Source organism: Alligator mississippiensis, chromosome 5 (assembly GCF_030867095.1).
Source record: "Alligator mississippiensis isolate rAllMis1 chromosome 5, rAllMis1, whole genome shotgun sequence".
NCBI classification, from domain to species: domain Eukaryota; kingdom Metazoa; phylum Chordata; order Crocodylia; family Alligatoridae; genus Alligator; species Alligator mississippiensis.
Genome location: NC_081828.1, coordinates 149,673,021 through 149,687,654, shown reverse-complemented (window position 1 = coordinate 149,687,654; position 14,634 = coordinate 149,673,021). Strand labels below are relative to the sequence as shown.

The following is a 14,634-nucleotide window of genomic DNA, read 5'->3' as shown; positions in this document are numbered from 1 at the left end:
ATCCCTGGGATGACAGTGTATCACTTAGTAAGCTGTACACAATGGTGTGCCTATGCTTACTATAAGTATAGGCATTCTTCGCTTACTTAACTAAACCACATTTTCCCACTTATACAGAGGAAGGATACAAATCACACCCCAATGCACCCACATAGCTCTTTGTATGCTGAAGGATTCTCCCATGGGACAGGACAGAAGAATCTGGCATAAACCAACAGTGAATTTCACCTGTTTGTGATCAACCTAACCCAGCATCAAAATTTCAGTTTTTCTTTAGATGCCATCTGTATCTTTTAATACTTCCTCCCCTACTTGCTGGCCTCAGGATCATTGAAGACTTTTGGGTAGTAGGGGAAGGGAAATTTTCTAATGGCAAAAAGGAAAGGTAAATACTTTACTGAAAAGTAATGGCTGTTGAACACCTAACTTTAAAGTAACCAGGTCTTCAGGATTTTCCAGGAAAGTTCCTAATTTGGGGCCTGTGGCCAGTGTTTCCAATTCTGAAGTGGGACTTTCATCAGGAATTTGAAAAAAATGCTTCTGGGTCAGTACATGGCAAAGTCCCTATCAGAGCTGATGCTTGAAAATTGTGCAGGTGCACGGGACCCCAAAACTGAACAACCACCATTAATTTCAGAGCTGTTACTTGCTGGCTGTGGAGCATCTGGGACTGTCCCAGCTTTTGCTCTGTGAAAGTGAATTGCTTTGTTTAGCTCCCAGTTGTTCCAATGAAAATCTAGCTAATGGAATTTTCTTGATACCTGTTACACCCAAAAGCACAAGCACACTCTTTAGTAAGGCAAAGGCATCCACCCCTCCTTTTATGTACTCTATTTACTTTTAAAACAGTTCCTTATCCTTATTTTAAAAATAGCTCGTCAGATAAACCATATACTAGCATATTTTTCATGAGCTCTTTCAGTATGTTAACCATAGATTTGAAAAGTGCCAAAAAAGCTAAATAACAACCTTGTTTCTTTTTAGTTTGCTTTTTCCTGTGCTAGTTGCATCAACTGAGAGAGGATGACTCCTCATGTACTTACTATGAGTGAGCTGAATTAAACTATGGAATACCATCACCTGGGAAATAGTAAAGACTCTTTCTTTTAGCAATTCAAAACTGTTTTGGGCAAGCCACTAGAAAACCTGGGTCTTCTGCTTCCTAACACATGCTTTAACCATTCAGCTAGAGGTGCTTAATGATGGAGCTAAAATTGGAGCTAAAAACCTGGAAGGGCTCACCTTGGTGAGCATCTAATACCTGCTATACCTGGGCTTTGGCTGAATAGAAATGTATACCTTATGCAGACCTGTTGTATACATGTAAAGAGCAAGAGAATTTGGGCCTAAGTAACATGAAAAGCACTTAATCTTGAGCAAAACAAGATAACCAGCTTTAGAGCTCATCAGAAACATTTACAATCAAAATTAGTGCTTTTTTGGATTGTTGCCTATTTCACTTGAGTTCCAAATGACAGTCATTTCCATGTTCATTTCTAGTAGGAAAAATTCTGAACTGATTTAACCTTATCGTGGCCTCCACTTTTCTGTGGATCTCCACTTGTTTTATTGCTAGCTTATGCTTACGACACACCTCCCATCTCATTTGCCTCTTTTGCCCACCTGTTATATCCTGCTTGATATACAGCTTGTGAGCATTTTGACATACAACTCTCCTCTCTGCTACTTGTCTGCACAGTATGTGGCACACTGGGGCCCTGATCCTTGACCAGGATTCCTAAATGCCACCATAATATAAATAAGTAACTATAATTATGCACTGATTATTTTTGTCTGCTGAAGTCAAGAATTTCCTGAATGCAATAATATATAGTCAGTGAAATTTTGGTAATCCGTGTCCTACATTTCTTGCTGTGCCGATTCTATTCTATTCTATTCTATTCTATTCTATTCTATTCTGTTTTATTCTTAGGTATTGGAGATCCCTAGGGCTCATGAGATAGTCTATGAGGTCATTCTCATACCAATGGATCTGCCAGGTAATGCACTGAATAGAATTACAGCACTTGCTAAGATTTTTAATGGGTGTCTTATGGTTATGAATGAGGCATAATGGCTACTCAGAATAAAAGCCCTGCTCCCCACCCTTCTTCCCCCCCATTTTAAAGGTGGTGTCTTTAAATCAGTTGGAAGAGAATTAGACTTTTGAAGACAATGACCCTGAACATCTGTCTCCAATGCAGCAAGCACACAATATAACACACAAATACATTTTTGAAATTCAGATCTCCAGGGATTTGTTAAAATCATTCTTCAAACACTCCAGTTGAAATCGTGAATTAATCAGGTCATTGCATTACACAAGACCATATAGGGAACCCAGAAAGATCACTGAATAGAGGTGTGTCAGGATACACCCACTCTAGCAGGGGCAGCTAAGTTGCCACATGCATGCCGCAAGTGGTTCAAGCAGTCTCTGTATGTGGCAGAGTGGGGAGGGGACAGATAACACAGTTGCAAATATAGGGCAGGAAGTAGAAAGCACAGCAGAATATTGGGAAAGGAGCAAAGGGCAGAGAACAGAAAGCAGAGATGCTTGGCAAGCAGGGGAAAGGGATCAGCGTAGCAGTGGATGAGGGGGTTGGGCTATATTGTGGCATGCCTGCCAAAAGGTTTGGTTTCCACTGCACTACACAACCAGAGAATTAGAGCACATCTGAACTAAAAACAGGACACTAGGATTTTATTTAAAATATAATTTTATAATTTGACATTACATCTTTGAAGCTAACAAGATCTGAGTTTCCAACAGTTTCTCCTGTAGGAAAATAATGTGACCAGGCCTGGCTTGAATTTACACAAAAATAAAACTACAGATTTTTCACTGTTTAGTTTTTATCCAGCTCTTTAAATACAAAATTAGAATAAAAAATACAATTTTTTTTTGCATAATTGGTGATAGACCTCATTTCCCAAACTCAGCCTTACACCTTTGTGTGTTATTCATTGTGCTTGATGCAGACAGAATCTTTGGGAACTGTCTTCTATCTATATTCTTTTTCCTCATAACCCTGCCATGGGTTTTCTGTCTACAATCATCTCCTATACAGCTCCAAGAAGGGTGCCTATAGGCATAGTCCACTGGTCACTGAAATCAATGGAAAGTCTTCAAATGACTTATCTGGGTACTGAGCAGGGCATTTATAATTTGAGGCCATTTTCTTCTTTCCTCTCCTCCAAAACTATAAACTGCCCCAAGCCATAGAATCAGAAGCCTAGGTCCTAAGCTATATTGGCTGGCACTCCTCCATCCTGTAACATGCATTTTCATATTTATAAAAACATTTTTCAATGGTATTTTATGAAAATTCTACTTAGTAGGACACCATGAGAAAGAAAATAATGGACTTACCCCTAGAGGATGTGTTCCCTTTTGAAGTTTGTTGTAAGGACTATATTTAGGTTTAGGTGGCTTCCCAGCAGCTCGGTCTTTGTGTCTTCTACTGCTTATGTGCTGCAAAGAAAAGAATATTAGAAAAATTAAATTCCTCCAATGAATATCATGGCATTCATAGTACATTTCAACTACTAACACAAAGATGGTCCAGTGTCTTGGTGACTATTGTACTCCGCAACAGTGTTAATTTATTTCAGCAAAATAAAATAAACCAATGCCTTAGTTAATAATAATTTAGACTTGTTTCAACTTGAAGCTTTCGCTTGTGCTGCATGTATTATACCTATATTTTGAAAAGTGTTCAACCTAACTTTACTACCACCATAATCAATGCATGTCTCCGCTCTGCTGACTTCTGCAGGAAGGGAGTTAGGGCAATGCTGAATGTTTTTGAAAAATCCCATCCTGCACAAAATATGTAACCAATAGCTGCAGAGCAGTTCTCAAAAACACAGGGGCATTCCCTACTCATAAGCAAAGTGGTCTGAGGATTTTAGTATCCATAGGACAGAGAACCTTTCACATTTTCACCTGAAAGTCTGCTGTGTAGCATGCTGAGTGGCAATATAGCTACAGGAAATTCACTTGTAAAAAAATCTACTGGACTTTACAATAATTTTCCTTTATAGATCCTGTTGCAACATTAGATACCAGGGATTTCTTTCCATTCTTTCCTTATTGGTTTGTAAAGAGTTCTTGTGAGAAGGAAAATGAAGGTGAAAAAAACTTTAATAGAAGTATTAAAAAGCTGAAATTTAGTCCCTTACAGTGTTTATTTTCATCCTTGTGAAGTTCCTTAACAAGTGCTTAATTACAAAAGGCACATAAAATAACTAAGTGTTTTATAGAACAATAGCTTTGTTCATCTGAGAGACAAAGACTGCCTTTTAACTTGGTGTAAATTCAATTTGGAGGTCATGGTTTTTGGCTACAGAATAACACATATTAAAAAAAAGCAACATCCCACATTCTTACGCCAGTTATCAATGTTCTGTAAATATATTCTCTGCACACACCTCCACATCTCTGTGAATACAAAAATCACGCAGCACATAAAATGACAGGGTTTATTAAGACTTGACAATTATGTTAGTTTAAAGACACTTGTAATGTTGTAAGCTTAGAGATTCTAACACAGTTTCAAAAAATGAATATAATCAACCGTTTTAGAGAAAATACACTTTTTGTGATGGAAAACCATACCAAAAACAAAACACACCGAACAAAAGCCTGAGTACAAAGGGTGAAAACAGCAAATTCCATTTAGATGTGAGCTGTCATACTAATGACGTGCTGATTGTCTTGCTATTTCACCCCAGCAAAACAAAGGAAGAGCCAAGAATTCACATTCTACAAGCTGTTTAAGTACCTGTTTTAGTTGTGTCTCCGAGTTAACGTGCACATCACAAATTTCACAGTGAAATGTTTTGTTCTGTAAGCCTGTATTTCCTTTGTTAACAGGCCCTTTGCCTTTGACGCCTGCTCGGGGAAAAGCTTTAATAGTTCCACTTCCATTCCGAGCCTCCAGCATGGTTTTGTGCTTAGTCCCTGGAGATATTAGAAATGGGAAACAGAAATAACTTCGGCAAGTTGGTTGCGTTGTATAATTATTCTAAACAGTTATGTAGAACTCAGTTTTGTCCTATGTGTTACCCTTGGAACATGAACATATTGCCTATATCTGTTTGATTATAAAGTAATAATATTTCATATTTGATATTAATTACTGAGTATTTAATTATTAAATGATGCATATTTTGGCAATGAGATAGAATGAAGCAGACAGCATTAATAAGTAGTGGCACGTTCTGGATATCCCGAGGTGAAGTTCAATGGGTGTGACTTCTTTTCATTAACTCCTGCTGCTAATAAGACCTGAGATTAAGTTGAAAAGGAGGAGTGATTTAGCTATTAAAGATATAGTTGGCTCTGATTTGTAGCTGTTCCATGGTGAGTTGGTAAATATTTTGTGTTAAGTAGCCAAAACTTAAAAACTGCAATTAAATAATCAGTTTCCTAGTCCCCAAAGAGTAGAGGTTTCACGGGTTCCTAAGTATCTTAATGACCTGAGACAGAAACCAAAACATATGAAAAAAGACATGCACTGCCTACATTTCTAGCTATGCAAACAAACTGTAGACATAAAAACAATAAAAAAGGTCAAGACTGTGTTATCTTTACTCATGGATCTCTCAAGTGCACTCTAGCAGCCTTTGCAGCAGTAGAAAATTGACAGTCTTCATCCCTCTGCTTTTGCCATAGCAGGTTAAGGTGCTTTTGGTGTCTGGGCAATCTGCATTGTAGTTGTACAGCAGAATTGATTATGCAGTTTTAGGAGTAGGTTAGAAAAGAACTTGTATGGATAGAGATAATCCTGCCTTGAGTAGAGGTTGCACTAGAAGACCTCTGGAGGTCCCGTCCAACCAAACTTTTTTATGATTCTGTGCTGAAGACCAGCTTACACTATTGACTTCCATAGGGTTACTCAATGAGGGCAAGGGACTATTTCCATGTAAAGAAGGCTGAAAAAATATATTATTATGCATGTGTATTTACTACATTAGAAACCTAAAACTTGAAGGTTTGTAGTATGATAAACACATTTGGCCAAACTCAGCCTTGTGATAAAATAGTATATCTTTACTGACTTCAGTGGGGGTCACATGCATTTACACCAGAAGATGCACAGCACTTAAACCTGATGAAGTTCTGTTTTCTCATGAGAAGCAATAAAGCAGAATGTTCCTTTAAATAAGCACTGAAGCCGTGCCAAGATTATTGTTTCTTTTTTGATTATAACCTAAGACCTTTTTTCCATTTGGATGCTGGCAGGTAATCTCTATCTCTAGGTTTCAGGCCCTAAGCTATGTTTGCTCTTCTCTTCCCTATTCTTAAACTCTGTTCTTTCTGCTCTACACTATCTCCTAAGATCTGGTTTAATCTCTTATATACATTAGGGAATGCTTTGAAAGTTTCCCAATGCAGCCAGAAATATTTGGAGGTCTGTTATAGTGGAGGTAATAGAGGCGATGCCTGCCTCACATGCATTTGTTTGTTGACTTGGGGTCTCTCTAATACCCAATGGTGAAAATGTGATGATCTATGGGAAAGGGGAAGTTGCACATATTTAGTCAAGCATCTGCCAAACAATAGCCATTGTCAGTCTTTCAGGCCAGGGACTTAAAAAAATTAATTATGACAGTGGTTTCCAAACTCTGTTTCCTGGAAGCCTCCAGTTCCACAATAGGTCATCAGGGGTTCTGCACAGAGACTAGTGGTACTGGCGGAGGGCTAGGAGGCAGTGCATTGCTAGGCCAGGTTATCTGGCTCTGTGTCAGCTCACAGGGTAAGGGCAGGGGTTCTGTGGCAGAAGTGATATAAAAGGATTTCATGACTTTAGGATGTTTAAAAACTGCTGTGTTATGGTTACCAAAAACCAAGGTAGAGCGAAGAATTCAAACCCTTGTCACTGCACTCTCTCCCTGTTTCAGTATTGTTTGTTAGATTTCTGACCAAACTTCTAGCATTCATATTCAATTTGCTCTTCAACATAAATGAAAGTATGCAAACTCTGAACACCAAAAGGTAACAGAGCACAAGCTGTCACTTAGCACCATTATGTTTGGAAGCAATAAAAGCTGATGTGAAGGAAAACTAGTAAGTTGTATGCACTAGGATTCCTTTTCTCCCATTATAAAAGACTCTTTGCTTGTCATTTTTATTCTTTAATAGTTAATGAATTCCATGTAATTGCCAGTTTTCTGCCACCTCTTTGTCCCCTGCTGCAAGAGATCTAATCTATTCAAGGGAAGATAATTGCAGAGCTCTTGAGACAGAAAAGAAATTGCTACATCTCACCACTGTTGTGCGCCTCCAGCTGTGAGGCGGAGTTGACAGCGACTTTGCATAGTGAACAGTAAAGTAGCCTTTTTGCTTTTTCTTCCTCAGTCTCCACGGACGGACATGTGGTGCTGCTAGTGGCTGTTGTGGGGATTTTTTCAACTTTAGCGGTGATCTCAGTTGTCATAACACTGCTCTTCCGGATTTCTACTGTTGTCGTTGTTGATATTGCTGGTGTCCCTGTGGTAATGTCTGCAGTCAAAAGGAGGAGTTGGAAACAAAATAAATGTTCTGACCTTTTTCATTTGGAATTTTAATTCTGCAACCACAAAGAGAGGCATAATATTCTGGTGATACTAGACTAACGGTAATGAACTAAACCTGACCTTTTTCTTATTTCCTATTGTACATTTACAAAAAGAGCATTATTTTGGAACACCATTTATTCTGTCCCCTGCATGTTACAAACACTTTCTAAATACAGAATTCGTAAACCCCAAAGGTACATTACACCACTGAGACCATCCTGTATGAATGCAAGGTAGTCCAGTAAGTGAGGTCACAGCAGTTATAAGTAAGCAGGCAATTGACATTTGTTCTCAGTCCATGTCAAGTGCTATGACTGCAACATACTATTTACTAAAAATCTGACTTAAAAAAATGTAATAGTTTGTGCTTTTTAAAAAACTTCAGGCTCTGAAACAACTCTGATGAAGACCAAACAGTAAAATGATACACCTGATACTTCTATAGTACTTGAAGATACAAGGATGAGTAGAAAGTCACACTCATTATTTCACTTTTAAAAAAAAAGTATTTATAATGATACATTGTGCAGTGTATTATATTTATCATGATTTTTTCTGATTTTAGATGTTTAACACACAAAAGGCACCTATACTCAGCTTTAGGGGATAGATCTACAAAGAATATGGTTCTTAAGTCCTTAGAAAATGTAATCCAAAACTTGAATATGCACAGATGCAACTTAAGTCCTTAGACACTTAAATTTCCATCAGGCACAATTCTGAGGCACCTAAATTTCTGCTATAGAGCATGCACATGACCATGCAACTCCCAGCAGCAAGAAAAAAAATCAAAACCTGGAGCTCAACAGGTTTCACAAGCTAGGCATTTCTAGGCATGCTGTTAAACCTAATTCTTTAGGCCTTCTAGAAACCTGGTTTACTTGAGGCAAGGCAGAAGGGAAGGACTGATAGTAATCCCATTCCTTATACCGATTAGTCCAGTAGTTAGAGCATTTGCTCAGGAAGTCTAAGAGAGAGTATCAGAACTGAACAAGTATGTGAACCCAGAACCCATTTTCCCAGAAGAATGCCCTAATTGCCAGGTTACTGGTAGTCTAAGATGGACATCTCTCAAACTCTGCTGTGGACGTTGTTCCATATAGTATTAAAAATATTCACTGTGCTACAGAAAAAGAAAGAGAGATTGACAGTACAATCTGGTGATCAGAGCACTTCTCCATGACATGGAAGAATCAAGCCTAAGTCCCTGCTCAAATGAATAATTAACTAGTTAAATACTGGGTGATCTGACTTTGGATCCTTCACATCCTACTCTGTTTCTCTAACAGCTGGGTGATTCAAAGCAAAGCAAAACAAAACAAAAACCCCACACCTTGATCACCTCCTCTTTAATATGTATCATGATGGGAAAGGTTAACCCAGTGCAGGCAAAACTCCAGGAATGGGTCAATGATTGGGAATCCTGAGGGAAGAAAGTTACCTATTTCCCTGTGACATATGATCTGAGCCTATCCCCTCTCTTTCATTTCCTTTAGACTAGCTTAGGTAGCTCTGTCTTGCACATGCACACTTTTAAAATCCCATTTTAAGCACCCTCTTTCCCCAGGCATTGTACAGGGAGAGTTAGGTGTCTAACTCTGGCATCTGAATTCCCCTAGGCAGTAGGGTGCCTAAGTGTTAGACACTGCAGCTCCAAGTCTAGGTCTCCTTTTATGAATCCAGCTCTACTTGTCATTTTAAAAATTAAAAATCCAATCAATTAAAATTGTGGGGTCTTTTATTTACAGTCGGGAAAAGCAATTTACTTTTTACAGCTTTGAAATATGACCTGATTACTTCTATAAAATAAAGTCTGCGAGTTACATTTTAGCTCTCAAATATTCTACAGCTTTCGCCACAGTTGTCCACAGATTTGTAATTATTATTCTATCTGAGATCCAAGGATGAACCTGGACCACGAATAAGAAATAAGATTATAATAGAATATAGTAACAAAACAAAACAATGCTGTTTCTTAAGTGGATAATAGACATTTCAGATTATGGAGCAGAGAAGTGATAATTTCTCTACAAGGTCTTGAAACAGGAAAGCACTCAATGGGACTTGAATATATGCCTTAAATTAAGCAGGCGCCTTATGTTTTCTAAATGCTTTCTGAAATGAAACAGAATGCTCAAGTTTTGCTATGCTTTCTCAGACTGGATAACATCTTTCTCCATCAATAGGTCCATTTCTTTCATTGAGACTGCCCATGGAATAAGGTGCTGCCCCAATGTGAATAAAAATAGTAGAACATGGCCCCACATGTTCCTAGTGTTATTGTGCTTAAAACCTTTTCTGGTTCAGGGCCCCTCAGGTACCTAAGAAACAAACTGTAATGAAGAGTAACAAAAATGATTAATAACAATGAATTAAGATTGAAGATGAATATAAATGAGTATCCAAAGGGAAAACAGGGGCATATCTTGCTAGTGTTGTGCCCTAGGTCACGGCTGCAGATACTGCAGGACCAGCATCTGAAGGTTCACTGCTGCTGAGTGAGATATCGTCTCCTTCTTTTTGCTACCAACACATGTCAAATGGCCAAAACCCGCCCCCACGGTTTTGTTGGTGGTAAAAAGGGGGGTTACATTGCTGCCCATAGCAGCGAACCTTTGGCAACTGCTACTGCAACACGACACCTCTGCTTCTCTACTCTTCCACAAAGCCAGAGCTGGAGCCTTTGCAGGGAAGGAGCAGGGGTTGAGGGAAAAGGGGGATGGGAGGATGAAACATTCCCTTAGTTTTGTTCTGGTTGCTCCCTTAGGCAGCACCCAGGACTTGTGCCCTGCTTGCTCACCTACCATTATGTTGCTGAAAAAAAACACAAGGAAGAGGGTGGAATTGTTATGCAGAGTGGTATACAGAGTTATTCCCACAAGTTATAGGATGAAATCCAGCAAAGTAAAATATGCTATTAAGGAAATAACATAATCAGTAAAGTATCTGAGTTGGTGGGTTGGTTTTCCTAAGGCAGGAGTACAGCCCTTACTGGTTTCAAAACTGGACTGAGCAAAGTTGTACTGTAGGGGACAATCCTGCATTAGCAATGTAGTAGACTAGGATGCCCCTTTTATCTGTAAACCCTAGGAATATATTAGCTTTCTTTTTTCTGTTTTGAAATTTATATTTTCACAGTTATCACATGATTGAAGTGTAACTCATCTCCCATACATGGAGATGTTTTAGTCTAACATTAGAATTGAAATTAAAATTGCCTTTACAAGCAGGAGATATGATCATACATTATAATTAGAGCAGTCAGCTTTATACATTTGGAGAAGAACCTGGGTATGGTAAGGCAAGCAAATAAATTGCCTTTATTAATCTTAAAGAATTCTCCCTTTCTCTTCTATCCTTTCATTTCTTCCTTCTTTTATTTGATTAACCTGCCTCAATATTTTCAAACGCAATTTATATTAGCATACTTTTCTTGAGTAACTATTTTGAATTCATTTGCATCAATAAAAATGTTAAGTGTATGGCATTTTATTTCTCTGCACAGATGTGAGCTCTTCCAAAAATTGAGAAGAGGTTTACTACAAATAGAAATACAGATAATGTACAGAAAACTAACATGAATAGAATTGTCTCTTTGTGCATACTATGAATATTTCCATTTCAAAATCAGGTCTTACACTTGTCAACAATAACACAAGCTATTTGTTTCTTTTGCAGGCATCTAGTTCAACGAAGTTTAAGCTCCAAAAGATGCACAGATCTATTTATCTGTGTATCCTAAGGGTATCTGACCCTGTTTAAGTCAATTCACTGGACTGTGAAATTCCAGAAACAGGATCTGGTTTCAATCAGACCACAAATAAACCTGAAATAATTTTACTCATTGTGGTATGTCTGCATTTACAAGGGTACAAAATGCTCTTATAAGGTTACATAGCCACTTTCATTATAAAAACCTGTTCTTGTATATAAAAGAGAATCATCTGGAAAAGTCTGAGGGAAAAAAATCATTTTCCCAATTTTGTGCTACAAAGAAGATTGCCTTTTCTCCCATAAAAAGTGGTTTGCATGTTTATTTTTGCACACACATTCAGTATATCTAAAAAAATGGCTCAATTTTAACATCTCCAGGCAATTAGACCTCATTAAAATCAGTGTTCTGACCAAATCAGAGGATGAAAAAAGATGGTATGCATTTTTTAAAGACATAGATTTTGTAATTTAGAAAAAATTGTGTTATACGATTTTTGAGACTATGGAGCAAGGTGAATGCATATTTCACTGTCCGCTGCTATGTAGTTAGCTATAGTCTGTGGAAGTGGTTATGCGTTTGCTATTTCGCTATTGTTTATACTGAGGTGCTCAACCACAGCTCAGAGACCAAATCCGGTCCATTCTCCTGCTGCCCAATTTCCAAGCCTTATATGGCTGGATCGGGGTCCAGATGTTCAAGCCCCACAAGGCTTAATCAGGTCCTGGACTTGCATGGCTGGATCATTCCCTGACGTGCCCTCTGCCTGGGCCAGCACACATGCTGGGGCGGGCCCGTGGACCAGGTCTGGCCTGTAGACAGACCTGGCACCACTCACCTGGCCCATAAGACAAAAACATCAGGCACAACTGGTTTATACAGTGAAATTGATTAACTATTTAGTGGCCATTGTATTAGGCTACTGTGCAGTAGCATCACAAAAACAGCATTCGCTGGCACTATTACACAGTAACACAGGTTTACTGTGCATTTATTTAATACTTGTTTATACAACTACTAAATAAATATACAGTAACAACTGCATAGTAGTGTAGATGTGGCCAGTGCGTAGGAACAAGAAAAGAAACTACTACTGACTTCTGTAAGCTTGTAAGCCATTCTTTCCTTCTTATATAAGAGATTTGAAATTTAAATCATCATTCATGCAGCATTAATGTTACCCCATCAAAAACTTACAAGTCAAGGTTAAGCTTTTAATCATCACTTTATCTCACTCACATGCAGTACATAGAACATTTTGTATGATTAGTTATCCTGTTACAAGAGACCTTAATAAATACACTTGTTCTCACTGAAAATAGGCATAAGTCCAATTAACACAAGAGATAACAAAATAAAACTGGACTTTACAGCTAAATACAGCCAGTCAAAAAGCTAGAGGCTGAATTGAGTCTATCTTCACAGGTTAGTCTAAGCTGCATAGATTGAACCAATAAGCAAGTGAACATTCACTTTTGATTCCAGAAGTGAAGCTACATGCCTACAGTTGCCCAGGCCAGAAGCTGGGAGATGCTATGACATGTCTCCCTGCTTGGCTAGAGCAGATTTCTTGGCCCAAGGCTAGCCTGTCCAACCTATGGGCAGTTTGCAGGGGAGGTGCAAAACATCCTGGGAGGCTGGGAGATTGTGAGTTTACCTGAATCTGGAGGGGATCTGGGACAGAAGTTCAATAAACCTATTTAACTTAAATCAGTTTAGTTTGATACTACATCCATCCAGGTATGTCTTAAAATGGCTTTGGCCATTTTGAAAGTGGTTTATGTGTAGTGAACCTCTGTTGTGTTACAGATTTGTACTGTTTTCCAATAATTTATACAGGTTTATGCATAATTTCTGTCCCTATCTCTTTCCCTAGCCTATGTGTGCATTAAAGTTGAGTCATAAAAACAGGAGCAAGAAGAACCCACTGATCTGCATTTACTTATTTCAGGGACTTGAGCAGCATGGAGTAGGATTGTATCTAGACACCTAAATTTATTTACATGCATAACAGGTCGAATAGAATCTGGGCTATTAATCTGGACTTTAACTGGAGTATGGCCAGCAGTCATTAACACTCTTGGTGTTTACCTTTCTGAGGACCCTGCCCTTTTAAGTTTGCTTTGTCTGTCCTCATGATGTTTGAGGTGGCTCAATACAGTAATGATTGTAACTATCCAGCTTGACACTACAACAATGAATCCAAGACCATGTGTGTATGCTTGCCCATTCTTCCACCCAGAAGTTTCTTTTTTGACTAAGACTGCAGTGCATTCATCAGCTTCAGAGGACAGCAGGCAGGGAAAGACTTGGAGATTTGATTTCTTCATACACAACAATGGCAAAACCCAGAAGCAAGCTGCTGTTCATGAGACCAGCAACAAAGGAAAAATGAGAGAAGTGAAAATATGGAAGAGAAAATAAAGCATGAAACTTCTCCCATCACACTTCCCACATCCGTAAGGTTTTTTCTTGGTTGCTAGCTCTTACATAGGTCAAACAGTTGCTCTTGGGTGCATGGAGCGTGTATGCTGAGAACTATAACATGTAGATATTTATATTTCTACAAATGCTTGCACAGTTCTTCTATTTCTAGGAAATCAACATAGGATCTTGGGCTAATAAAGTAGATACTTAACTCTTACATATCGTATTTCTGCTTTTCTGAAATAAAAAAAAAGTGTGTCTGATTAAATACATGATTTATGGACAGATCCAAAATAACCTTATTCAAATTTTTGTTGCAAAGGGTATGATAAGTCTCTAATTGATAGGTCTTTTTAGAGTATTCCTGGAAATGTGGATACAAAATTAATGCTAACCAAGGAACCAGTGTCAGAATCTAGGGTTCTGGATATTCTTTCTCCTTTAGTGCATTTGGGAGAATCCTATCTCAGAACTGGTTCAGAAAAATACCTTTTGATAAGACCGTGACTGAGACAATATACTTACTACACTTCAATACTTAGCTGACATGACAAAAGCCTTTTTTTCCTTCCCAGTAGTACCATCAGAGAATACAATACTCATGCAGGCAGTCTTATTGCATAATGAACATTTCCTGAATGATGCTATGAGCCTGTTCCAGATACAGTTCATTTTGGAACTGAGGTTGGAGTGTGGTTGGCAGGAGTGCTCACAACTTCCAAAGAGCTACTGCAATTTGACGTAACTGTGGAAGTTGGATGCTTGTAAGCCAGTTTATCTTCACTGAGTTGATGTTGATTTGCCTTTTATTGAATACTGCAACAAAGATAGTCTCATTAAATGCCTACTGAAAGCACTACTCCCCACCACTTAAAGAACTTCAGTTACTTTATCTCAAAATTATTGAACAGTGGCTCTAGCCAATGTAT

At 38.4% G+C, this 14,634-nt stretch overlaps 1 protein-coding gene across 12 annotated transcripts in view; it reads right to left on the bottom strand.

Moving 5' to 3' along the window:
* Positions 1 to 14,634, bottom strand: part of ZNF385D (zinc finger protein 385D) — a 752,238-nt gene that overhangs the window by 7,468 nt on the left and 730,136 nt on the right. For all 12 annotated transcript variants that reach the window (XM_059728861.1, XM_059728862.1, XM_059728856.1 and 9 more), the window contains 3 exons: positions 7,277 to 7,510; positions 4,788 to 4,966; positions 3,374 to 3,475 (listed from right to left, as the gene is read on the bottom strand). In XM_059728861.1, the coding sequence (XP_059584844.1) occupies positions 3,374 to 3,475; positions 4,788 to 4,966; positions 7,277 to 7,510 (515 nt within the window). The remainder of the gene's footprint in view (positions 1 to 3,373; positions 3,476 to 4,787; positions 4,967 to 7,276; positions 7,511 to 14,634) is intronic.